The sequence below is a fragment of the Drosophila ananassae genome, chromosome XL (assembly GCF_017639315.1).
Source record: "Drosophila ananassae strain 14024-0371.13 chromosome XL, ASM1763931v2, whole genome shotgun sequence".
Taxonomy (NCBI): Eukaryota; Metazoa; Arthropoda; class Insecta; order Diptera; family Drosophilidae; genus Drosophila; species Drosophila ananassae.
In genome coordinates, this window is record NC_057931.1 from 10,724,278 (window position 1) to 10,751,072 (window position 26,795).

At 41.6% G+C, this 26,795-nt stretch overlaps 2 protein-coding genes across 5 annotated transcripts; both read right to left on the minus strand.

Moving 5' to 3' along the window:
• Nucleotides 1-19: 19 nt before the first annotated feature.
• Nucleotides 20-736, minus strand: LOC6504627 (39S ribosomal protein L14, mitochondrial). Its single transcript, XM_001966471.4, has one exon. It carries the CDS (start codon nt 576-578, stop codon nt 102-104), a length of 477 nt encoding a protein of 158 aa, XP_001966507.1. The 5' UTR covers nt 579-736; the 3' UTR covers nt 20-101.
• Nucleotides 737-1,121: 385 nt separating this feature from the next.
• Nucleotides 1,122-25,922, minus strand: LOC6504626 (nascent polypeptide-associated complex subunit alpha, muscle-specific form). 4 transcript variants are annotated; one of them, XM_001966473.4, is made up of 4 exons: nt 25,393-25,922; nt 6,133-6,416; nt 5,780-6,082; nt 1,122-5,091 (listed from the first exon to the last, which is right to left on the minus strand). In XM_001966473.4, the coding sequence occupies exons 2-4, from the start codon at nt 6,188-6,190 to the stop codon at nt 1,799-1,801; spliced, it is 3,654 nt and encodes a 1,217-aa protein (XP_001966509.3). In that variant the 5' UTR covers nt 6,191-6,416; nt 25,393-25,922; the 3' UTR covers nt 1,122-1,798. The 4 variants fall into 4 exon arrangements, with proteins under 4 accessions (XP_001966509.3, XP_032309250.1, XP_032309249.1 ...); XM_032453359.2 differs by lacking the exon at nt 25,393-25,922 and adding an exon at nt 11,266-11,362; XM_032453358.2 differs by lacking the exon at nt 25,393-25,922 and adding an exon at nt 10,605-10,783.
• Nucleotides 25,923-26,795: the final 873 nt, after the last annotated feature.

Genomic DNA, 26,795 nt, shown 5'->3' on the forward strand with positions numbered 1-26,795 from the left:
GGATTGGGGCAGGACATCCTTTACAGTAACTTCAAGACTCAAGCCTCTTCTTTATTAAAAAAAAAAAAAAAACATAATAACAGGAAGGATAATGGTTCAATCTAAACATATCGACTGGCGATGGCCAGGACCTTGGTGTAGTCGGCGCCCTTGGCCTGGGTCTTCTCCTTGAGGATGGTGCGCAGGATCGTCGGTATGGGCACATGGATGCGAGTGCCCAGGGGCGAACCATTGTCGTCTATCAGCACCAGGTTGTTGCTATCGAACTTGGGCTGTTTCGGCTTCTGTTTCTGCTTCAGTCCCACGAGGATGCCCTTCTTCATCTGGCCCTTGATGGCCACCAGCACCTTGTCGCCGATGAAGCCCACGCCCCGCTTGTTGTACACATGGATGCAGCGTGGCGGTCGTCCCTCGGCCATCGCCCGCTTGCCCAGGTCGCTGTTGTCCACCACACGGAGGCGGGCCAGTTTCCGGATCTCGCAGCACGCCGGCGTCGTGTGGATCAGCTGTTGTTGCTGTTGGGGGATTTGTTGCTTCAGCAGCAGCTGGCCAAGACTCTTCAGGTTCCTTAGCGCCATTTTGCGGTGTGATTTGAGCGCCTTAACTGCAACTTTAATTCATTTAATCAGAAACACAACAAATTATACAATTCTTGGCAGTAGGGGTGGGCAAAGAAAACGTTGGAGTTATCGATAGCACCGATAGGTTTTTAACAGAGTCGAGTTAACAGAGAAAGCTTTTTGTACTTAAAAAGAGGAAATACTAAGAAACTTTATGACAAAATAACTAAAACCTACTCGATTTATTTATTTTTGTTTGGATTTAATAGTTTTTGTTTGAATTTAAAGCCTAGGGCAGTGGTTTTTTATTGTTTTTACGGTTAACAGAAAGCTAACATAGTACCAGGGCTGCAGACTTACTAGAAAACAGCCCGCCAACTATTTAAATAAAAAGTTTATTGAGTTTAAACTTTAATTTAAGAGGTTTTAGGGCTATATTTTATAGTTTTAGACTTTTTTAGAGCCTAAAGTTAAATAAAAACCAGTTTATACACCTCTTACTTTATTTAAAAGTCTGAAAAAATGAAACAGTATCTTTTTTTTTTAATATTTTGCATTTTATTTGTTTTATTTTAATACAATGCCATACAAGTATGTATATACAATGCTCTCTAAATGCATTTACTGCCAGTTACATTGTGTTTTTATTTATTATGCTTTAGAATAATTTATAAGCATTAATTAAATCGCTTTTTTTTGTGCTATTAGTAGGTTGTTGGTTTTTTATATTTTAGTTTTTGTTTTTTGTTTTTTGACACGACTAAGTAGACCAGTCCCATTGGTTAGAAAATTGGTTACTATATTTCACTATGACATACAAAATAATAATATATAGGCATATTTTTAATATATATATATATAATTATATAAGAAATAAAGATTAAAGTTTCGCTTTTGCTTTGCATTCGCTGAATTGTTTTTTTTTTTCACTTTTTTGTGTGGATTGGAGGCTGAAAGGGGGCGGGGCAGGGCGTTTTTTTGTGACCTAATGACTAAAACAATGCTTTCAATATAAAAAAAAAAACTAAATAGTTCATAACAAAACACTAAGATTAAGTTAAAAAAAAAAATACAGAAAAATGTGAAGGCTGCGGAATTATTTACAATTTTTGTGTTTTTTTTTTTTTTGTAAAGGTACTTGGTACACAAATTTTTTAACAATTAATAAAAAAAAAATGGGAAATTTGTGCGCGCAGGACCTTTGGGATTTCGACTGTGACTGGACAGGAGGGATCGGTTCAGGATCGGTTGAGCTCTTCACGCTTAAAGTTCCGTATCGCCTCCAGGAGCTGGGAGCGCGGATCGGGTGTGGTGGGTGTGGTGCCGGCGGATGCACTGCGTCCCGCCTCCTTGGACTTGACGACGACGGGCTTAAGCGACAGGCCCAGTTGTGGCGGAGGTGGGGGCGGAACTGCTGCTACTACGGCTGCTGGCTGGGATGTGGGACGCAGCTTCACCTGCAGGGTCACAGCTTCCGGCTTCGTTTCCGTTTCCGTTTCCGGTTTCAGTTTCAACTCAACTTTGTTGGTTTTCAGAAAGGTGACCGGTTTGGGAGATGTGGCTGGCGGGGATGTGGTTGTGGGAGCTGCTGCAGGAGCTACTGATGGAGCAGGAGTTGGAGCTTTAGCTGGAGCCGGAGCAGGAGCTGCTGCGGGAGCAGGAGAAGCTGATGTTCCATTTACCATTACCCTAGAGCTCCTGGCCTTGTCCTGCTCCTGCTGCTCCTTGGCCAGCATCCGCTCCTTGAAGCCCGTGCGTCGCAAGGTGTTCTGACCGAAGGGTGTGGGTGTCGCCTCCACGGGCTTGTTCCGCTCCAGACTGGAGACGGGTCGGGGCAGGGAGTTGCTGGCAGAGCTGCTGGCGGAGCTGGAGGAGGTGGTGGACACCACCTGGATGTGATTGCCGGCTGGGAGGGTGAAGCGATTGGTCTTGGCAGGTCGCGGCAGTGTCGAGGACTGGACTTGGCTGGGTTTCGTGGCTGGAACTTCCACCTTTTCCACTTTTTTGGCCACCTCTTCCGTCTCCTGAGGAGCTTCCGGCACCACATCCCTCAGAGGCTTCACCGTGATGGGAACATGGTACTCCTTCCGCTGCGGAATGCCCATCCTGAGAATGGGCGAGGCCACTTCGATGGTGAGCTTGGCCGGCGGCGGGGACACCGTCTGGGATTTCCCTGCTCCACCGAAGATGTAGTCACCTTCGTTCTTGATCGCCACCTGGGACTTGGGTCGCTCGCTCCACGTGGCAAAGTTGATGCTGGGCGGACCGGAGTAGCGGTAGCTGGGCGGCAGGGGCTTCGATCCTGGCGAGGATTCCACCACCTCCTTTTTGACGGGCTTTGGACTGGGCTCTCGCAGGGCCACAGGGCTCCGGGGTGAAGCTGGTGAGGATTGTTCGGCGACTGGCTTCTCTACGGGTGGTGGTGATGGCTCCTTGGCGACAGTGGGTTTCTGGACAGGCTCTGGCAGTGGTTCCTGTTTGACTTTCACCACAGGAGCTGACTCGAGAACCACAGAAGCAGACACCTTCTGGACAGGCTTCGGGGAGTCCTTCTTCTCAACAACCGGAAAAGTTACTACTTTCTGGACAGGCTTAGGAGACTCCACCACCTTCTCCCTAACGGTCGAGGAGAGTGGAGGCTTTGGTGGTGCTACTGGACTCGCATCCTTGACCAGGTTCTTTGGTTCTTTGGCCAGTTGCTGCTCCACCGAGGGACTTGGAATCTTTGGTTGCTCCGCCACGGGACTGCTGCTGCCGGCGCTCTCCGCCAGGCTGTTCTTCCGGGAGTTCAGTATGGTCTTGATCACCTCCAGACTCTGGAGGGAGGGCGACTCGCCGATGCTCAGCTCGCTGGAGGAGCGCCTCTGGCCCAACGGATAGCCGTTCTGCTCCAGCTTGTTCAGCGAGACGTGGGAGGTGCTGCGCAGGCTCAGGCCCTCCCCAGGACTAGCTGAGGGCGTCTCTGGGGAGGTCACGGCCTGGAAGGAGTCCGCCCTGGTCACCCGCGTCGTGGTCTTGGCCGTGGCAATGCTGAAGTTGGCCAAACGACTCGGCTTGGCCGCCTCGATCTCTGTGGACTCCTGTTGCTTCCTGATGAGGGTGTCCAGCTTCTGCTGGTTGATGATGGCCGACAGCTCGTCCACGATCTCGTCCAGCGGCGAGCCGGGACTCCGGTTACCAGCGCTTGCCTTTGCCTGGGATGCTCGGCTGTCGGAGAAGTCCGGTGGCGGCGATATGGGCACCGAGTAGTTCCACGAGGAGAGCGATGTCAGCTCGCTGGTGCTGCCGGGCGTGGCCAGATTCCCATTGGGTGTGGCCACAGCTGGCTCCTCCTCCTCGGTCGGGTCCTCCTCCTTGTTGAGAGCGGCCAGTTCCGCCAGACTGGTGGCCACTGGAGGTTCAACCTTCGAGGAGGACGTCTTGCACAGCTTGAAGTTGTACACCTTGATGGCTTCGTCGTCTTCGGAGCTCGATTCCTGCTGCGATTTGGTCTCCAGATCCAGTTCCACCTCCGGTTCAGGGGAAGGAGATGGAGCTGGCTCTCCAATTCCGGAATCCGCTTGCTTGGAGGCTGCATCGTTGTCGTCCTCGTCGGCGGCACTGCCCAGAGATCGGGGCTCTGGGGTGGGAGTCCGGTTCAGTAGCACTTTGGAGACGTTTCCGTTCTGTGTGGCTGCCATGCCGTTCTCCAAGACCGGCGGACTACTGGCCACTGGCAGGGGCGTGGTGATCCTGGGTGCCGGTTGGGGGACATTGCCATTCACCGGAGTGGAAGGAGTCACCACTTCCGGCAGTGAAGCTAGGGACACCGTGTCCCCGCCACTCAGATGCTCGGGCGGAGGAGCCGGCGCCGTTTTCTTCTTAATCTGAATGAGCCGTTTCCGGGGCGTGGGTTCCGGACCTCCAGAACCGGGTAGGGGCTTCAAGTCCAGCGTGGCGTAGTGACCGTCCGGTGAGTCCAACTCCTGTCGGATGACACCCTTGGCGCTGTTACCGTTGCAGTCCAGCTCTGGATTTCCGGATAGATTCGGCGTGGACATATGGAGCTGGGGACGCTTCACAATCACCGCGTAAGCTGGCTCCGATTTCAGAGGAGCAGGAGCGGGTGCCGCCACAGTAGCTGGAGGAGGATTCGAGGGTATCTCCGGAACGGACTGCTCCGGAATGCAAATCTGGCTGGGCGGCCGCGGAGCCGCTCGCTTCTTGCGGGGCGGCGGCGCCAGGACTTTGGCCGGTGGCACCACCGGTGTCCGGGTGTAGTTCATCCCCGTGGAGTCCATTGAGGGAGTTGAGTTGAGGGAGTTGCTCGAACTGTACGGACTCGGTGTCTTGGCCGTGATCTTTGAGTTCCGGCTGCTGCTGAAATCGGAACTGCTGCTCAGCGAGTCACGGGCTATCCCAGTGCGATGGAACTTGTGCATGGCATCCGGATTGAAGTTGTCGTACGACTCCGACTTGTGGCACAGCCGGATCTCGGAGAGACCCACGGCTCCGATTGTGGACTCGCAACTGTACACCTGACTAGCGTCCACTGAAAGAAAAAGGGAGTGAGAAATTGTGTTTAAATAAAACATAAAAAGCAAGGAAGGACATTTTCAAGAGGGATTTCTTCTTTTGAGAAGTTAAATGTCTATATCTCCGTCAATATTTTCCCGATTCTTGAGAGGAATACTTTTAACGCTTTCTGGGTCGATTCCCCGTCGATCTGCATCAAAATCCCGAAGAAAAATATTTTTTAAATTTTTTCTCAATTTTTCCCCATGGGACCCCTTAAAAAGTGGGTTTTCCCCCATAGGGCCCACGGAGATGGCCATATCTCCTCCAATTCTGATCTGATCCTTGAGCGGAATACCTTAAACGCTTTCTGGATCGATTCGCCATCGATCTGCATCAAAATCCCGAAGCAGAATATTTTTTAAATTTTTTTCCAATTTTTCCCCATGGGACCCCTTAAAAAGTGGGTTTTCACCCATAGGGCCCACGGAGATGGCCATATCTCCTCCAATTCTGATCTGATCCTTGAGCGGAATACCTTAAACGCTTTCTGGATCGATTCTCCATCATTCTGCATGAAAATCTAAGAATCTAATTTTGAGCCCGATTTTTTAAAATTTTTCTGAAATGTCCTCTTCAAATTTTTCCTTCGCTCGTCTATTTAGGTTCGATGTAGTGGCTTAACATTCATATATCCTATTATTCCGACTATATCTCAGGCCTACCTGGACTCCGGAACTCGTATTTTTCCGCATCCAGTTGCTTGTTGTCGCAAACGAGCGCCAGGAGCTTGCTGAGCGGCACCCGGGCGCCCAGGCGCGCCACGAAGAGCTGATCCTTGGGGAGCAGGACGGTGATCCGGAAGGTCTGCTCGAAGGGGGCGTTACTGGTGGCGGCGGGCACCGGAGTGATCCGGTTGTATTCCAGTTGACTAGTCTCATTGATGTCCGTGTCGGTGGACAGATGGTGAAGTTGTGTCGTCGACTTGGACAGCTTGCCGATGGAGGAGTTGCCGGAGCTGGATTTGTCTAAAAAAGGATATTAATTTAAAGGATTTAAAGAAAGGATAATTTCTTACCCTTTTTGCGGCCAAACCAGCGATTTAATGTTGAGAAGCCGCCCTTCATGCTGCTCATGTTTCTGGGCGTGGCTCTCTTTGACTTATTTTTGCTCGCTCTGTTTCCGTTTCCGTTTCCACCTTTACTTCCGTTTCCCTTTCCCTTTTTTTTTGTTGGTAATTCCTTTCGTTTGAAATCGTTTTTAAAAATAATTATTTCGATCGCGGTAATCGGTTATCTTTAAAGTTTCGTAATATTCCTAGAGCATGCTAGAAAATGGCGTGCGATTTCTTTGCTGCGAAATCTGAAAATGAAAAAAACCAGGTGAGAAATAAAAAGGTAAGAAAAAGAATTAAGTAAAAAAAAAAAAAATAAGGCCTGATTACAAAACACAAGACGCTCGCTCCGCCAAAAACCCTTATCAGAGAAGAGGCAGGCTGGCGGGCCTCTGATAAGAATGATGGAGGTGGGTACTATGGGTACTGAGTACTGGATGGTTGAATGGTTTAATGGCTCTCTGGTAGTACCCATTCCTTATGGCCAATTTATCAATTTTCCAACTACCACATTTTTTTATTTTTATTTTTTTTTCTCTCTCAAAATTATAGTATTTTCTTTCTGTGTACATTTTCCCCTTACTGATTTCTTTATTTGTTTTATCAATTACATGTTTCTACGTTGCTATTTGCTTATTTTTTTTTTCGCCTGGCTTAGTGCTTAATTGTCGGCCAGGTTGTTTAATGGCTCACACCTACACTCGAAAAAAAATCTATATATATATACATACTAGAGATAAGCTTAAGAAGCGATGAAGCTAGCGACTTGGGGGCGTTTTTTGTCGCGTGCGTTTCATTTGCAAACAATGCAAATGCGAAGGCAACTTAATGGCCAAGATACGGGGGCGTATAAAGTGATGGACTATTGTCTAATGACACAGTTCCAAGGTGCAACAGTATCTGTCTGTCTATAGAGTAGTATGTGGTATGAAAATGCAAATTACGGGCAATTGTGTTTGAAAACAATTTAGATTCTCACATCGACAGTGAGTTTCAGAGGCGCAGGAAGTTGGTTTCCCTTAATTTGCCTTTCATAATTAACCTTTCGGAAGCTCTAACGATTCACGATTGCCCGATTGCCGATTAATTGCCGATAATTGATTTGATTTCAAGTTTGAAAAACTTGTTTTTAATACAGATTTATAGATACTACAGTTAAAAAATATATAATTAGACTTAACCCTTAAGAGCTATATGGTCGAGTGCCTTAAAGTAATGATCCGTAGTGTAGCAGACACGTGCCCCCTTTGGAAATCGATTTGTGTTTACTTTTTAATGATCAGCCACGGTTAATTAGTCTAACTATTAGCCCAACTATTAGCCAGTCTAATTAGATATAAAACCCAACATGGCGTCCTCCTCCGGCAGAGTTGCTTCCCACGAATTCAATCGAAAATAATCGATAGGCCCCCTCGGGGATATCGCGCTATTACCTCAAAAGCATTGTAATTGTTTACTTTTCACTTTCTTTTTAGTCTTTAGTCATGGTTTATTTTAAAGTAAATATTTATTTACACTTTTGTAATTAATTGTGGCGAGGTGCCAGGGTATTTAAAGATTCGAATTGCCAAGCTTTTCTAACCTGTTTTTGTTTTTTTTTTTTGTCGAGTTATCAATAGATTGTTGTTTTTGGCCAGGCAGCTTTTTTTCCCCATTTTTGTTTTTTGTGTTTTTTTTCTATTTTTTTTATAGTCAGTCACTAAAGTTCCCCTTGAAAATAAACATGAGTAAGTAAAAATTCCTCAGCTATCATGAAAATGTGTTGGCTTTTAAATCATCACGTTCCATAAACATGGCTTGCGGTGTTGCCAAAAATAATGAGCTTGGCTAATAGCCATAACAAACACGAACACGCACACACATTTGGGGGCCTTTTGAACCGGCTAATTGAAATAAAAATTAAATTATAGCCAGCCCAGGTGTTGTGAACTTTGTGCCAAACAGCTTTATTTCTATTTTAGGGCCAATCCAACAATAATACATTTTTAGATATATTTTTATGTAAGAAACCTTGATTATCTATGGCTTTATGGCTAAGTGGTTCTATATAGCGTATAAATTTGAATACAATTGGCCCTGTAACTGCCTAACTGCCTAACTACCAGATGATGAATCAGTGTTGGCTCTGAGACCTACACCTGAACAATCGAACGTAATTGAACTGTTTGCTTTAGCACCTTACATTCGAGTATTCCAGTATTCCATTATTCGAATATCTCTATATAGTATGGGTGAGTGTGGAGATGGTTAAGTAAGACCCTCTCGCCCTCTATCGATTTCCCACTTCGCACCCAAGTAGCCCAGTTAACAGGCAAACAATACTCTGCCATATAATAATATCTGGAGTTACCTATACATATTTTATATATATTATATGGTGTGTGAGGTATGGGGTCAGAGCGATTCCCAATCTTGAAAACAAGGTCTTTAAAATAAGGTCTTATCGCAGTATAAACTTGATTGATCAGCAGCATTGAAAAATTCTAATTTTTGTAAGTGGATTTCAAGGAAAGGGTTTCTAGGGTTTATCATCCAAAACTCTTAATCATCAAAGCAGAAAACAGCCACTTTGCTGGAATTATGTAAATAATTACTTTGCGGTTTTATGAATCATTCCTGATTTGTGATTTAAAAACATTTATAGTCCATCAAGAAGCCATCAAGTAGAACCAATTGGCCTGTTTATGGGTTAGATAACCCCGTCCCCGTCCCCGTCCATAAATTAATGCAAATTGTTTTGGCCAATTTTGAGAGCCCTAATACCGTTATTGGCAACTTTCTACCGTTAAATATCCGTATATATCCCATACCCCCCCTTAAATAAATATCCGTGAATCGATGGCATTATGTTTGAATATATATATATTTGTTTATTTATATTTCTCCGAAAATCAGAAGTACAAACAAGGGTGATTAATGGGCTGCCATCTCTCACTTGGTGGTTTGGAAAAGCCAAATATCTTAAGAATTGAATCATATATATATATAGGAGATATAGGAGATATAGCGACACTGACATTGAAGTCAGTTTGGCATTGCATTCACGGCGAGATTCAGTAAGGTTGTTGTCTCAAAAGTTAGACGATGATATCATATAGTGGATAATACGACGTGAGGGAATTTTTTATTTTCATTATTATTGGTGCTCATCATTGTTTCATTATAAAGACAGAAACATGATCACTTCGAAGTTCGAACTCAACCGCCTAACCGCCTAACCGCCTAGACGGCTATGCTAATTTTCTCTCTTTTTTTTCAGTCGAGGCAGTGTGGTGTCTGACTTTCGTGAGGCACTGTCTGGGGCCTGTTTTAGTGACAGCTTTATCTGAAGAAGCTAAAAAGTTGGATGATGGCTGGGAAGGCAATGCAGCAAATTATCAGTACGGATGACTAATCCCGGAATATGCTAAGTCGTAGCGCCTAGTCGTTGTCGGTTATGTCGTTATCTATTTCAATTTGTGCGGCAATTTGAGCCACTTGATTAGGCCACCACCTCCTCCTCCTCCTTCTCCTGCTATACCCACTGTACCATATGTATATATATAGTGTGTATAGAGTGTGATTGCCAGATATCACGTACTGAGTTATAGCCTTAAGAGATGGCACCTGTCTGTTGGACAATCGATTGCGTGTTACCATCCAATACCTCCTGTCAATTATACATTATACTCAAGAGCTCTATGAGATCTCAGATCTCTGGTTATATAATATGGAAAAAAAAAACTTATGATGTCTTGCATCATAAATTCTAAGCATATTTTAAGATCAAATCAACCATAGAAGATAATGGCAATTCGATGGCGTAACTCTGCAGTTGAAGAGCCATCAAATGGATAGTCTTCTAAGCCAGATTCTTCTTGGCGGCGACTTGGCTAATTGAAAATAAATCGCTCGAAGCCTGGCTAATTGCAAGTTTTCCGTTCATTTTCCACAGATAACAACTGCATTTGCAACTACTGTTTATGGCCTTATGGCCTTATGGCTTATGGGAAATGTTATGTGTCTAATGGTGGTTATATATCCACGGTACGTTCTCTATATCAATGCAGTTTGCAGTTTTTTTTTTTTTTTTTTAGATCCCGGGAACTACGTGACGAATCACTCACTCCTCACTCACACACGCTCTCTTTTTTGCTTTCTTCTTTTTTGTTCTTTCTCCGTAGGTCACAAACACACATTCTTTTTTAGTTTGTCTTTCGTGTCATCACTTCTTGGCAATTAAATTGCAATTTCTTGTTTGTTTTTTATGTTTAACAAAATAAATAAACACGCACTTAAGATTTAGTCACTTAAATAAATACTTAAAAAATGCCAAAAAATAAAAATAAATAATAAAAAAAAATGTTAAATTGGTTTAGAACTGCGTACTAAGGTTAGTTAGCGGTAAGCTTTCTTTCTCTCTCTTTCTTTGGTTGGCTTTCTTTCTTCGCACTCACGTTGAGCGGTGTACGGTGGGCGGGTTTTTTTTTGGGGGGGGCGTGTGTATGGAGGGAGGGGGAGCAGATTCCTGCAGAACAGAAGTGGGGAGAAGCAGAGAAGCGACTTTTGCGAGGCGGCGCCGTCGACGACGTTAACAAAACTGAAAACAAAAAACGCGCAAATTATGCATAGAACACAAAACACTCACTCAACCGCTCGCACACACACACACTTGGCAATAATAGTAGCAATAATAAAGCAACGGTAACTCTCTAATAATAGAGCCAAAGGCAGAAGAAAGAGTTAAGTTACCTGCTTTGCACAGTGGGCATTAAACGTGAGATAGGCTTAGAAATATTATAAAGTTTACATAAAAAATATACTAATTTTTAAACAAATTTTGTTTCAATTTGATAGATTTTTGATATTGTATACATTTTTAAGCAGAAAAATCCTTTTTATATCCACTGTCTGGCCCCCCTTTTCAGCTGGAGCCACTCTCACGCTCTTTTTTTTTTGCACCTCTCTCTGCACCGCCCGCTCTCACTCTCTCACTCAGTTGGAGCTGCTGCTCTTATCTTATCAGAGAATGCAAAATGATAACAACAACAATAAAAACAATAATAAAGGGTGAAAGGAAAACTGCATGGCAAGTGTTTCTTTTTTTTTAATACATACTTGTAGATTTCTTTTGTATCTTTGGCTCGGTGTATCTTTGTATCTTCACTTGTCGCCGCACTTGGCCAAACTGAACTGAAACTTCGAGCCAAGTGCGTTGCATAAGCCAGATGATGATGAGCTGCGACGCCGACAGCGACGCCAGCAGAAACTGTCAATTTGCGCAAGTTTCTCGTTCTGATTGACGACCTTCAATCGCAGTCAACTACTATATAGTCTCGGTGTTTATCGTGTGGGTGCCCCTGCAACCTACAACCTACCACCTACCACCAACAACCACCCAACCCTCGAGACGTCTTCTTTCTCTTACCAACTTTTTAGTGGTAAGATGGTGGCGCTCCTTGGTGGCTTTTAAAGAGCCACCAACACTCAAATCCACTCATCGACGGCACAGGAGTGGTGCGTGACCATTTTGGGGGTCCAAGAAAATAGGAAGGAAGCCTCACCTAAACGCACACGCTCCACTCTATACAGTATACACTATACAGTATACAGTATATATCGAATAAAACACTCTATGACATCACTAATCGTGGCCATAAATGGACATTCCAAGAGACAATGGCTTCGGGGTGTGCCGATCCAACTTCTAATTATGTGTGCAGCTCATTTTATCGAAGTGGAACATCTAAGAATGCTTTGCTTTCAGTTTTTTTTACCTTAAGAGCTACTGGAAGTCAACAAAGATATAAGTAATAAAGTCCACAGAGGACATGCTCTATGAGGTTATTGTCCTTAAACTTTAAATCAGTTAAAAGTAGGCCTGAAAAGGCCTGACTTTTGAGCCAAGTTAGTCAACATAAAAAACGTAGAATTCTCTAGATATTACCCTCTAGTTTCTTTTTTCTAGATCTACTAACATTAATTCTTTTAAAAAAGGACACCGGACAAGCTCTTATCGATTTCTCTTTAAGGATAATATCCCCAAAATCCCAGTACTTGAGTACTTGAGTTCTTCCAATCTGTATAGTCTAATCAAGTTAGTCAACATAAAAAACAAAGAATTCTTAAGATATTTATGTGTAGTTTCTTTTTTCTAGATCTACTAACATTAAACCTCTTAAAAACAGACACACTGAGGACGTATAGACTTCCTCTAGAAGGACAATAACCCCAAACTCGAATGCCAAACCGAAAAAAACCTCAACTACTCAAGTTCCTTCAACCTCTGAAGTCCAACCAAGTTAGTCAACATAAAAAACAAAGAATTCTCAAGGGGTTATTGTAGTTTTTATGGCGATTATGGAGGTCTCCAAGTAGTGCCCGTTCCAAATGCTATCTCATCCATCTGGGCCGACTTCCTTTACCGACCATATCACCCAACCTATCTTGATCACTTAAGGCTTGTTCGACTCGCATATTAGTTGGTGCCTAAGTTCTGTTTGGAATCGGTGACGCTATATAGCTATGGCTATAGTAATCGCTTATCGGTAACTCACACACTCGATAATGTACGCCAAGAATTCCAATAAATTCTGTCTGGCTTACTGGAACTTTTGCCCCATGTCCAAGTAAAAGATATGGCTTGCGGGAATTCTATTTCATTTTTATGCTTTTCGAGGGCGCCACTAACCCCCAAAAAAAAGGTAAGTAACTAACCGAAAGTTAAAGCCACCTAGCACTCGTTGAACTTGTACTTGTGTTGCAGACATCCCATACATCTATTTTTAATGTATTTATTTCTTCAGTTGTCACCACAGTTTAGTATAGGTGTCGGGGCACGTTCCGGGGCCTTCTCTGATAACCTCAACCTTAACTGGTAAAGTCGGGCAATTTTTCGGTGTAGCAATAAGCGAGGGCGTTGCTATCACTCGTGTTAATGGCATATAACTCGAATATATACATATGTATTGTACTTTGTGTGTACGTATATGATCGACATCGACATCGACATCAACGGCAACATCATTGAGGCATTTCTCCGGCCACAGATACAAAGACCTCCTCTTGGTACTTGGTGACCCCGATTTTTTTTTTGAGGGAATTCTTGTATGCTGTGTTGTTTTTATTTTTCTCCTTCTCTGTATCTCGATGGCTGGAACTCTGTCTGCTATTTTGCCTCATTTTTTTGTTGTTGTTGCAAAAAGTGGCACAAACTCATTCCGAAAAGCGGCTTGAAGAACACAGAAACAGAAACAGAATCAGTAACTGAAACAGAAACAGGCAGTAAACAAGTTTCACGATTGCAAATTCGACAATGGAACCATATGATCAGAGTGCTACATAATGATAGTTATGATCATTATTGGCTGATGCTATTGCTGGAGGAGAGATTTCTTCAACTCTCGAGCTCTTTAACTTCTTTCATAAATATTTTCAAAGGCACGCCTAGGCAACCCCACCTTTTCCCTGTACATTTTCTTTGGAAAATGCATCACAGAAAGAGACAGGTAAGCAGTTGATCTACATACCTGGCTCCGTTAGTCGTGGCCCTTTTTATTTCTTTATTTTTTTTTTTCCATTTCTTTTGCAGATTTTTTGCATGTCTCGGTTTAATTAGACTTCAATCAATGCCAGAGGCAACTGTCAGCGCCCTACTGACTTCTAAATGGTTAAAACAAGGAAGGAAAGGTGGCTCTTGGGAGGAGTTGGAGCCAAGGCCTTCAAAAAGACTAAGGAGCTAGATTTAATTGACTTTTCTTCAAGCCAATCAGGGGATAGTTTCTTGACAGTCATGGGATATAGTTAGTTATAGTTCTAAGCCATATACAATGAGAAATAGTGGTTCGATCTTGCTCATTCTTACTTATATAGTACTGAATATCTTAAGAAGTTCTTGTGCAAAATCTAAACTCATTTGCTTTAAAACTGAGGGCTATAGCTTGTTTTTAAGCAGTTTGGCGGACAAACGGACACGCGGACACCCCTTTATCGTCTCTAGAATCGGGTCAACTGTCATCTCTAAGCCATACTTCAAAGCCAGGCCAAAACAGATCTGAGCCCTCTATCCATAGGCCCCCCCTAGATAGTATCTTTGAAATGCTAACTTGACCTGACAGTTGCATGCGTTTGCGATGATTTTGATTTGAGTTTCTGATTCGAGCAGCTGATTCAATTACGCCTGCCTGCAATGCAACTCAAAACTGCAAACTGCAAACTGAAAACTCACAATTCGCAATTCGTAAAATTGCAAAGTGCAGTCAGCCGTCCGGACAATTCAATGTGGTTCAATCCCAGCCATAAACACACACACTCTACACTTTAGACTTCCAGACAGCCATTTGCATACACATGTTTCTATCAGGCCGAACAAAAGTGGAGTCTGACAGGAGGTATCCACTTACACATGTACTCCCAGTACGGAGAAACATCTTTGAATATATTATGGAAACTATTATCGTAAGTGCCGTCACACAGTTTTTCTCGCAATGCGTTAATCTGGAAAATATTTATAGGTTTGAACCTTAGCCCAGGGCTTCTATCGCAAAGTCCAACATTGGACATGGGTGTGAAATACAATAAATTCCTTCTAAATACTACAATTTTTTTTGTTAGGAATTCCATACATTTTTTTTATTGGCTGTGGCTGCTGACCACCTGTAAGGTTTGGTTTTTTTTTTTGGGAACTCCAAAGAGCTCTTACAAAAAATTGGTGCTTGCCACAACCTGTCATAGGTTTGCCACAAAAATCAAGTTTTTTTTTTATGATTTGGGTGTTTTGTGAGAGTGTTGCAACCGCGGCAGCAGCAAAAGTATCTACAAGATACAACAGCAATAGATACACACATCCAATTGCCACAGCCAAGTGCTGCTCATAATAATTTGTTGGAGTGCATTTTCCACATTGCAATGTTTGGGAGGCAATCGGAGAGATGCCGGTTTTTAACCCAACATTTTCATTTCCATTCAAAAAAAAAAAAAATATATAAAAATGGGGGGAAAAAAAATGAAGAAAAGCCCCCCGCCCACTGGCCAAACGAGCTGGAAAACTGCTGTTGCTGTTGCTGTTGCTGGCAAAGAAAGTGAAGCGAAATGAAATGCAGCTGCAACAGGCCTACCAGCAACTTGCAACTTGCAACTTGCAACTAGATAGCAGCAACTTTTGCTTCTCCTTGTTGGTTGTGAAGCGGCTTTCTTACTTGGGTAATAACTGGCTTGCATTTCATTTGAAAGACGTTTAACGCATTGCCTTAATTGCATTGTAACAGCCAAGGCAGCGCCAACGCAACTAAAGATACAGATACACATAAAGATACAGATGTTGAGATACAATTGCATCCATCGGATGCTGCTGCCTCTGCCTCTGCTGCTACTGCTACTGCTACTGCTGGGCTTGCCAAACAACCTTGACATGCCGCCAAACTAATGACAGGAAATCGCCGACAAGTGCGCGGCCCAAACCCAAACCCATTCCCATTCCCAATTTCAATTTCAATTTCAATCCCAACTGCCATCTCGAGTCTCCGTCTCAAACACAAACCCATCCACAATTTAAATTTTACAATTTACAATTCACAATCTAAACCCACACAAGAGATGAGCCAGACTCACCTTGCTTTAGTTCAATTTCAAAAACAGTTGAAACAAGTTAAGTTGGAAAGTTATTTCATCAAACAAAAAATAAAATAAATTATTAGAAACATTCTACAGGCAGTTTACTTGCTTTTTCCTTTACTAATTTTCAATTAGTTCTAGCCTATCCTTTATAATTCTCAACTAGTTCTAGCCTATCAATCTCTTACTGTATGTTTACTTTATCTAGAGCTCCCTGTAGTTAGATTGCCTTCGCTGGTCGCGCTTTTTAATTGCGCGTCGCATCCAACCGGTTGCAAGTTGAACAATTGCCGCCCCAACCCATCTACGTATCTGTATCTCCACTCTCCACCACTGTATCTGTATCTCTATCTGTATCTGTATCCGTAAGTGCAAGTATCTGCATCTGTTTTGGCCATTTGGAGCGATTGATCATGGACCTGGACAGCCGCCGAAAGAGTGGATATTGGCTATTGAATAGTGGTTACTTCGAAATGCTTTAAACTAAAGCCTGCACCACTGGACGGATGGGTGGATAGGTGGATAGGTGGGGTGCATTGAACCGTTCGATCGATTGAAACTGTATCGAACAAATGTGGCTCACCTTGGCTTAAGATACTTCTCTTTCTCTCCCTCTCTCTCTGTCATTGTATCTGTCTCTATCTGTATCTCTTTGGAGCTGGGCTGGGCTGAATGTTTATCAATGAAATTGGACAGCTGAATGGGTAACTAGGTGGCCAGGTGCCCAGGTGCCTGCCGCAGCCAGACCACCAATTAGTGGGTGAACATGGCCTGGCCAAATATGACAAAAATGTCTTCAAACGGAACTGTAGGCAAAAAAAAAAAATGCAACAAAAAGTTGCATATGTAAACTTGATTACCATTAGCAGTTAGCAGTTAGCAGTTAAAGTTTAATTGTTTCTTTTAAGTGAAAAAGACAAACGGACAGACGGACAAGCGGATACACGGACACTTGAGGTTTTAAACAATTTAAGATTAATTTTTAAAAGGTTCTATAAGAAATTGTAGCCTGAAGTTAAAATAAATATATTTTATAGAGGTTTTTTTAATCTATTACTAGAATTTGTCGAGTTTTCGTCTTTTATCGCTATAATTCCTAACTAGTTCTTGCCATTTTAAGCCTAAAGCCTAGAGAAAAAGTTACAAAAGTGCAGTATCATGTTAATTTCTTTATATTTTATCTATTTATAAGTTCTGTAAGTTTTATCAGCTACTATGACCTAGAAATCAACTCTCAGATTGCACTCTATTTGTAATCTTTTAACGTGAAACGTGTCTTGTCTAAGTAAACAAACAAAACAATCAGTATTACCCATATTTCTATCATTTATTTGCTGTTTTAATAAATCTTAGAAATGACAACCTTCCATTTTTGAGCAATATCTGATCTGTGATATCTACTTTCCGTTGAAATCGACGCCAGTTCCGATCCAATTCCACGAGCACCTGCCCAGCTGACCAGGTAACCCCCTTAGGATCGATTTCAGTTCCAGATTCGGGATATAAATACACTGTTTACTATATCCGATTACCGAATGGATCCGATCCGCTTCCCGCACAGCTGGAATGACAATTTCTGATCCGGACTTTGATTCCATTTAAACTTAAGCTTTAAAAGCTAAAAAAAAATAAAGTAAGTGCAAATATATATTTATTTTATTTATTTTTATATAAAATGAGACATTGAAAAGGTTAATGTGAAATGCAAAATGGGGGGGAACAAACCCGGACTAAAGAGTCATTGGCCGGACTTGGATTTGGAATGAGATTTAGAGACTCGACTCGACTCGACTCGACTCGGTGTGAGACCTGGCCTGTCAGCGTCCGAGACATGGGCCATATATATTTCTGCAACACGGATAATGGCCTGGCATTAAGATTCATTGCGAATGCAAGTCACAGTTTTGTGGCATTTTGGTGGGAAACTACCAGCCAGTGTTGACCTTGAAATGGACCCCGTGGCAGCAAAAAAAAAAAAAACATCCAGCTAAGAAATGGTGGCTAAGAAAACCATCAGGGCAGAGAAAGTAGTTAGGCTGCCGCCAACTGGTTAAGAGGCAACCGCCAAGAGGCTAAGAGAAAAAGTAAAATTATTTTAGGACAGGCCGGCCGTGTGTTGTGGCCAAAAAAAGTATGTCACCTGCAATGGTGCAGTTCGGCACCAAAGGCATTTTTTTTTTTAATTCAGGCTCTCCGATAAAAGCCAAAAAAAGCCAAAAAACACAAACAAATTCCAAGCAAAACAGCTGTGAACTGAAAGCCACACGAAACTGGCCAGTGGCAAGTGGCAGGTTTTTACTTTCTGCCCCAAAAAAAATAAAATGAAGAAAAATAAAACAAAACAAGCGCCACACAAAAAATATCGACAACAAGTCTCTCGATTCGCATACTGGCCAAACAAGTTGGCCGAAAAGCAAAAGGCAACCCCACTTGCCACACACACGAAGAAAAATTACTAATGGTACTTGCAACCAATTGCTTACTTTTTAATAACCTATAATTAAACTTAAAAATATCTCTAATAGATATTCTATAAAATAGTAATTAAGAATGCGTATTTAATTGAAAATGGTATTAAATTCACTTTTTACTGTGTAACTGGGATGCGTGTTGCATGCCTTTCGAGCAGGAAGCACTTGCAACACTTGCAACACGCAAGCTTCGCTTGATTTGAGCTCTTTTTATTTTTTTTAGTTTTTTTAGTTAGTTATTTTTTTTTTTGGAGCTTTAAGTTTGCCGTTTGGCTAATGGAATTCCAGCCAGTTCCAGCCACAGCCACAGCCACAGCCGCCACTTATATAAAAGATTAGACCAATCCGATGCCTCAGTCATGTCACGTAGCTCCCATAGATACCAATATATTGTATATATATATACTATATCTGGGAGAGTGTCCAGGTCTTCGCCCAATGAAGATTATACAATGATCGGATCGGAGTGTGTTTCGGGAGCGTCTCATGTGAGGCACGTCCTCAAAACCGGAGGGGCATGAGCTATTAGATATTGGAATTGGATATTGGATATTGGATAATGCCCAGGGGACTGATGGTAATCGATGGGGATTGGGAAATTAGTAATTACGTTTAAAATCAGGTACTTGTTATTTATGGAGAGGGAAGTATCGGGTATCTTATAGTTGAAAAGTGTAAGTTTTTAGGAAAATAAATATTTATCCTTCAAAAGTTAATAATATAAACTCTACAAATCAGTATTCCAAGTGTAAACTCTTATTATTCTCCGTATATCAACATCAGAATCTATTCAAGTTTTGTAAATTATTACATACCAGATATCAAATAACCCAGCCCGATCACGTACCAAGATTATACAATATATAGCTAAATATTTACGCTGTCTACTCTGGAGATATATTTTGGGCACGTCTTCCTTTATTTTTTCGCATTTCGGGGATTTCTGCAGCCCTTGCCCAACAATTGTATCTGCGAATTGCGAGTATCTTTGCCAGTTGACCCACTTGCCCCAATGCCCCGATCCGATCGCATTTCGCCCCTTTTCTTTTTTGGCCTTTTTTTGGTCTTCGTGCGTCTCCTCTTTCTTTCTTTTTTGGGCCATTTTCAATGTCAACACTATTATTTTTATTTTTTTGGCTTTTTTTTTGGGGTGATTTCGGGTGACAATGAAGTCCAAACTGGAGTTGAAAGCAGTATTTTTTTCTAATTTTTTTATTTTTGGGTTGGAGCGCGCGTGTTTTGCATTTTTTAGTTAAACAAAAGCGAAAGAAGCTAAAAAACCAGAATTTACACAAAATCATATGTAAATGTCGCTGAAGATTTGCATAAAGACGGGCTATAAATTAGTGTTTTTTGTTTCTTTTTCGTCAGCAGTTTTCAGGTTCAAAGCAATTAAGTAATAACACAAATCAAACACCGAAAAAAAAAACCACTAAATGTAAACAAAAGCTAAAACGTAAAAACTGAAATTATGCAAGCGAAAAACGAGAAAAAAAGAGGCAATCCATCGCCATGGTTCGATGATTTAGAGGCCTCCGACCTGTAGCATGATTTTAAAAACCCCTTACTCACACCTCAAGTTCACATTCAAGAAAAAAATGCAATAACTCTACGATAATTTCAACACCATATTTGCCCATAGATCTAAACGATCGAACTATTAATAAAAAAAAAGGGGAATTACTATATCTAATTCGAGTCACTGGCCGGTCAACTTCTTGTGTTATTTTTTTATTTCTGGCAGAATTCGTTGGGTTTTTCACGCTTTCGTACTCAACACAATTGAGTTGAATTGCAATTGAAAAGGCAACAAAAATTGCAATTGTTGGACAAGCACTCCCATACGAACAAATTAAATGGAGAGAAGTATGTATGTATAATAAAAAATAAAATAATAAATTCCTTGGCTTCAATTTGGATTTTATTGGCCAATTTCGGCCAAGAGTCTTCCATTCATTTCTATTGAACCTTTAGTAATAAATTTTTATGCCCCGCTTGATTTAATCGCCACTAAATTCTAAGAAACTATTTATCGTGTGCTAAATATTTAAATCTCCCGCCTCCCATTCGCGCCAAAACAATTAGTGCTCTAAAATACGCAAACTGGAAGGAAAGGAGAGCTTTCCAAAGGACAGGGTTGCCTGCCGTTGCACCTGCGCTTTCTAACACTCTCACCCTTTCACTCTCGCTCTCTCTAATATGTCGATCAAAGTTGGTTCTGACTCCTCCTTCTGAAAGTTTTCGTTTAATTATTTGCAAAGTTGTAGAAAACAGTGTTTAACTATTAATACTAATAGTAATAGTAGTAATAGCAGTTAAGTTACTTGAATTTTAATGACTGCAACTGTTCTTTAAAAGTTTTCAATGTTTATTTTGAAAGTTCGCGGCGGTTTCCTTCCCCCTCGCGTGTGTGTTGGGCAGCGTCCAATGCTCCAAGAACAGTTATCCTGCGTGGATCTGGAAGGACATCCACGTAGGTAACGAAAGTAATTCAGGTGAGTTTTAAATTCTAACTATTTTCGTACGTTTATGGAAAATCTTTGAAGCGTCACCAAAGTCTAAAACAGGGATGCCCAGTCCCATTGCTCTCGTTCCTCCTTTGTTGTTGGATTGCTCTGTCATATGGGTAGAGCAAAATCATATACGTGTGCTGCTCCCAGTATAGGCAAGGCAAATTACAATATCAATTTTTCGTAGTTTAATAACACTTAAACAGTTTCAACACTTTTCTGGCATTTTGTTGTTGGATTGCCGAAAACTTTTCACTGCAAAAAATCACTTCTTGTTGTGGTTTTGGACAGAATGGTTGACTGTGGAACGATGCATTTTTTCTTTGCCGAAAATTTTCTTTGCGAGCAGCAATGTATTATATGTAATATAATAATAAGCGGAAACAAAAAAATTAATTTGGAAAGGCATTTTATTAAATGCTATGCTAAAGTATCTGCGTCACAAGCCGATATGGAAGCGCAGTAAAAAAAATTCGAAAAATAATTGAGCATATTGAAAATAATTATAATCCTAAAATTAATTCTCAATTATCCGAAATAATTTTTTTTTTTTTTTCTGTTGAAAATGTTACAAAAATTTTTTTCAGTGATACGATAGAAAAAAAAAAAAAACTATCGCTCATATGTATTTGTGCTTTTGTGCATAGGTATTGGAATTTGCTCTGTCATAAGCAGTGCTTGGGCACCCCTGGTCTAAAATATCAACCGAGTATTATAGAAAAAGGTGTTTTTTTTTTTGGGTTGTGTGATGATGAGTTTGGGAAGCATACCGGTTTGGCTTAGACCGTGTGGTGTGTGTGTTTTGTTTAGGCTGTTGTTGTTGTTGTTGTTGATGTTGTTGTTGGTAAACACGTTTGCCGAGCGGCTGCCCTTGTCAAGGTCATGCCCAGTCAAATGCTGCTCTTTTTGTTGTATTTTGATGTTTATTTTTTTTTATTTACTTTGTTCAGCGGCTTCTATCAAAAACCCTAAAAAACTGCAGCCATTGTTTCACAATAAGTGGGTGGGTGGGGGGTTTTTTGGAGGGGTGATGGCTAAAATGATGGATCAACAGCTGATCTATTGTATAACTGTGATGTCCCCAGAAAAAAAATATAAAAAAAAAAACATTAAGTACGGAAGAAGGGGAAAATAAACTCTGGTTTGTTGGTTTAAGTGGGCGGAGGTGGAGGTGTAGGAGGCGGAGTAGGAGGAGTGGGGGGCTGGTGGGGGGCTCTTGAGTTCAACGACTTCACATGACAATTGGCCATTGTTGTTGTTATTGTTATTGTTGTTGTTGTCGTGGCAAGAGCCAACAGCACGAGCAATTAAAAAGACGTTAATTTGTAGAGTTTTTTTCTTCTTTTTTTTTTGGATTTTTTGTGGCCACGAAATTGAATTTTCAACTGACCACTTTCAGTGATTAATAGCCAAAGAGTTAGATGGCCAAGAAACTGTTTCTTTTCGGTGAGAGACAAGTTGGCTAACTCCGATCCCGAATCAAATTCTTTTCACTGCTCAGGGGCCTTGGAGAAGAATCGGTGATTGGAGATTTGAAGACTCGAGAATTGGGATTTGGGGAATGTAAATGGAAATGGTCCGCTTCTGTCGCTCATAATTACACTCGCAGAGGCAAGCGAAGCCTAAATTAACGACCGAGCTGAGACGACGCCAAAACGGTTAAAGTCACAGTCAGCGAACTCTGTAGCTCACAGATACACCTCAGCATATAGATACGCAGATACGCCAGATACGCCAGATACTCAGATACGTAGCCAAAGGTATGCTCGTGCATGATTCTAATTACTATGTATGGGACCCCATCCCATCCCAAAATAGAGGGGCGCAAAAGGGGCGGCCTCCTCGGCTTTGTGCCTACGGATCATACAGATATATATGTATCTAAACAATATATATACATATGTATCTAGATACAATGCCGACAAAGTGAGAAAGAAAGAGGTGGTTAGGGAGAGCAGGAGAGTGCCAACAAGAACTCCATTGTTTGAAGCTTCGTCAGCGGAGCGTCAGTTGGAGAATCGAGAACGTAGAATGGAGAATAGAGAACGGAGAACGGAGAATGGAGAATGGAGAATGGAACTTGGAGAAGTTCAAGTACCCTGGCAGTAACATTACATTACATGACCGCCATAGATCATAGAGGAAGTCTTCAAGCATATATGTTGCTACGATCGAGGTGGGAATAATCAAGTTCTGCAAATCAAAGGCCTCCCAGCTAAAAAGTTAAACAATTTGCTATTCTCTTCTCCCCAATTATATCACACAATGAGCAGGAATTTGCTCAATTAATTCCTTGCTATTTAGTTTCAAACCCTAATTGTCACGGTCGCCATGTCCGAAAAAAAGAGCATGTTACTTCTCATAATCCCATCTCAGAATTCCCAGTAAAAGTCTTGGAGTCCATTAAAGATTTAGAAAGGCCCTTCAGCATCGGATTGCCCCGAAAAACCATCGAATGAAAGTGAGAGGGAGCCGCCAGGTGGAGTGACAGGTAAAAAGAAAGAAAATCTGGAGATAATGCGCCCAGTGGGGGGATAAAAAGTGGTACGATCTGAATGGAAATGAGCAATGCACAGATTCCTTCCGATGGTAACCCTAGACTTCAGTTTATTTTGTCTTTTGTTCCCATTCAACAAAACAACAAAATTCAAATCCGTGCAGCTGCTGTTTGTTCAAATTTTTGTGTGTAGGGTAGGTATATATAGTAGGGTACACTTTTAAGCCCCCCTGGTTCTCCCAAACTCCCGACTCCCGGATTCCCCCCCTTTGATTAAAGCTTCGGTGAGAATGAGAACAATTCTACTTAACGCTGGTGGGTCAAATACCTTGGGCAACTTAACGAGCTACCATCTTTTTGTTTTCTCATTGAAATTGTTTATTGTTCAGCGCTTTTTTTTTCAAGCGTTTTCAGGCGTTCGGCGAGTGAAGCGACGATGCAAATGTTGTATAAAATTCAATAAACTGCGAAACCAGTTTATCAGTTGATTGCCGAGCCGAGTTTCTCAGTGAAATGAGGAGTCTTTGGGCAAAAGTTGCCAAATAATATAAACCTATACAATCTTACATATATCTTTATATATATATATATATATTCCTCCTAAAAAAAAAATCATGAGCTTCATGTCCCAATCATCATCATTGCCGTTTGTCGCCGCATTTTTGTTTACGTTGCTTTTTTTTTTGATTTTTCCCCATTTTTTTGTAAACCTTTTTTTTACGATTTTATGTTTTATTTTTTTTCTTTTTGTGTAAAATTTTATGTGAGATTCAATTAAAAAACTTTTGACCAGCAATTTCATAAATTTGTGAGCTTAAGCAGAGGGTGCTGGTGTTGCTGGCTGGAGAGGAGGAACCTGTTTGATGTTAATCAATTTTCGCAACAAATTTTTGCACTTGCCAGTTGCCAGTGGCTTTGGCTTTGGCGGAACCAAAAAAAAAAACCAAACAAAATGTCCGAAAAGGAAACATGGGCTAAATAGAGTCGTACAAGTATCTATTTACGTTTTTTTTTTCAACTCGTTTTCTCACTTACTGGAAATTACTTAATATGCATTTAACTGCCGTGCTTCGACCTTACAAAGCTAACTGATTTTGGGGTTTTTTTATATTTTTTTTGTTTTCTTTAGAGGATCGATAGTTGAAAGCCGCGATAATATGTTTCCGCTGTGGTTTTTTCGTCGGCCATCCAACCACTATAATCTCAAGCCATAATCACAAGCCCAATCCGGCTGGCCAGGCCAGCATCTCGGCACCATTATTGGCATAAACCATTGATTGCCGTTCTGTTATGTGGCTGGCCGCCGTTGTGTGATAATTATTATCAGATAGACCTAGCTGACTGGCTGACCGATCACCTGACTCTGGGATTCTCGATTATCGATTCGTTCCCAGCCACCCAAATCGGATCTCCATTCAGAATCCGGTACTGAAGCTACAAGGAAGTAGAGCTGCAGATTGCCGAAGAGAGCTTTCGATTGCCTGCTTTCACTGCTGCTGCTGCTGCTGCTGCTGACTCAGGTTGCTTTTTCTTCTTGGACTCGAAATCCGACTATCTGTCATTTTGATTTTCCGCTTTTAGCGGGCCACTCTGGGTCGATGGCTTCAAAAATCCGAAAACACAACATTTTGTTAACCCCATTTGTTTATTTTTTCGAAAAAAATTACAGACACGCTTGATCGAGTTTTGAAGCAAGCTCTGATTTAATAGAAATCACGTATGCAATTTTACATTTTATTTTGAGAACGTGTGAAAAGATCTTATAGTTTTGGTAGATTTTTAATCCAAACGGACAAACCTCTCTTAAGAGGACAGTTAATTGAGTTTTAAGAACTTTTTAGATTACAAAAATTTAATCAAAAAACCTCTCTTAACCTGTCCTAAGCGGACTGGGTTTCAGAGTCCTTTAACCCACCGTGCAACGTGTGAATTTTAGCCAACAAAACCGGCATAATTTACCGTTTTTGGAGCACTGGCTGTGTGGTTCGGGCCTTATCGGTATGGTGGATCGTTTCGGTGGATCAAATCGGAGTAGGAGTGGAGCAGAGTGGGTAAGTGAATTCCAAAAGCTGTTGCAAACGGAAGCTACAAGACGGCTACAGAAGATGGTCTAAAAGATGGCCTGTGGCATGCAGAAGAAGCCGACACAACTTACCTAGACAACGACCTCAATTAGCCAAAAAAAAAAAGAACAGTTTGGGCCGAGCTCTGTGCCATGGTTCTAACTGCCTTTTGATGTGATGGTCTTAATGGCGCTCCACTTCCTGTCAGTTCACATGCATCGGTGTCTCTCAAGTGTCAACACACCTAGTACACTATTTTTCGATTTACTTTTTCTGCCGGTTTTATTTTTTTGGTAATCACTTTTTTTTGGTTTAAAAAAAAAAATTGTAAAAAAAATAGATGTATTTTTTAAGGCAACATTTCGAGGAGAAATGGAGAAACACCAACACTCGCGACGTTCCTATCAGATATCTTTCGGATCGGATATGTAAACAAATGCACTTGGACGCTGGGAGCATGGGCGAATTCTTCGGTAGGAAGAATTCTTCGCGACCCAGAGAACGCCGAGAGAGACAGGGGGTGGTGGTGGTGGAGAGAATAGTATAGTATAGTATAGTATTTCGAAGCGAAACGCAGCGCGAGCGTCCGTTCGGCGTGAAACTCGTTTGCGAACTGAACCGCTCAGCTGAAAAAGTATCTGAAGCTCAGCTGCAGTAGCCAGCTCAGTAGCAGATACAGCTGGCGCCGCTCGCCGACACACTCTCTCTTTGCCGCATTACCGCTTTTCCGCTCTACCGTCTTCTCTACTGCCACCTCCCCAATGCCGGAAAATAGGGAGGTTGGAGGTGGGATGTGGAGGTGGTGGCAGTGACGGTGACGGTGAGTGTGCAACAAAATTAACTGGGCGCACGCACGGGCCTCCAAAGCGCCCAACCCAGCTCCACTGGGAATTACAATTAATTTGACCAACATATAGCTATTGCCTTCTCCCTCTAAAAAGCACCCTGGCCAGAAGGTATTGATATTTTCAAGTCAAGAACTAAATCAGAACTTAGACTTGGTCTCTAGAGGTAGAGGTTTAAAGGTAGTTAGTACTTCAAGGGCTTCTCATAGTTCTTTCTTCATTTTTAGCTTTTTAAATCAAAGAAAATATAAGAAAGATATGCTTTACTCGCTTTAGGGCAGTTTCAGAGCCTAAAAGTAGGCAAATAAATTAGAAATCGATAACAACTAGCTCTAAATAATGAAAAAGAAAGTTTTTATTGATTAAAACTATTCAAAAGTAACTATGGAGAGAGTTTTGATGATCAAAAACTTTAAATATTCATAAATTGTGTTAATTTTGTAGTTTCAACAACAGTTTTAAAGCCTAAAAGTAGGCAAAATTGCTTAAATATCATGATTATCAACACTTTATATTATAAAATAGAGTTTTCTTTATAAAAACTTTATAAAAAGTAACTAAAGAGAGCCTTTTTATAAAAAAATACTTAATTTATCAACCAAATATATTAATTCTTTAGTTTCAACAACAGTTTCAAAGCCTAAAAGTAG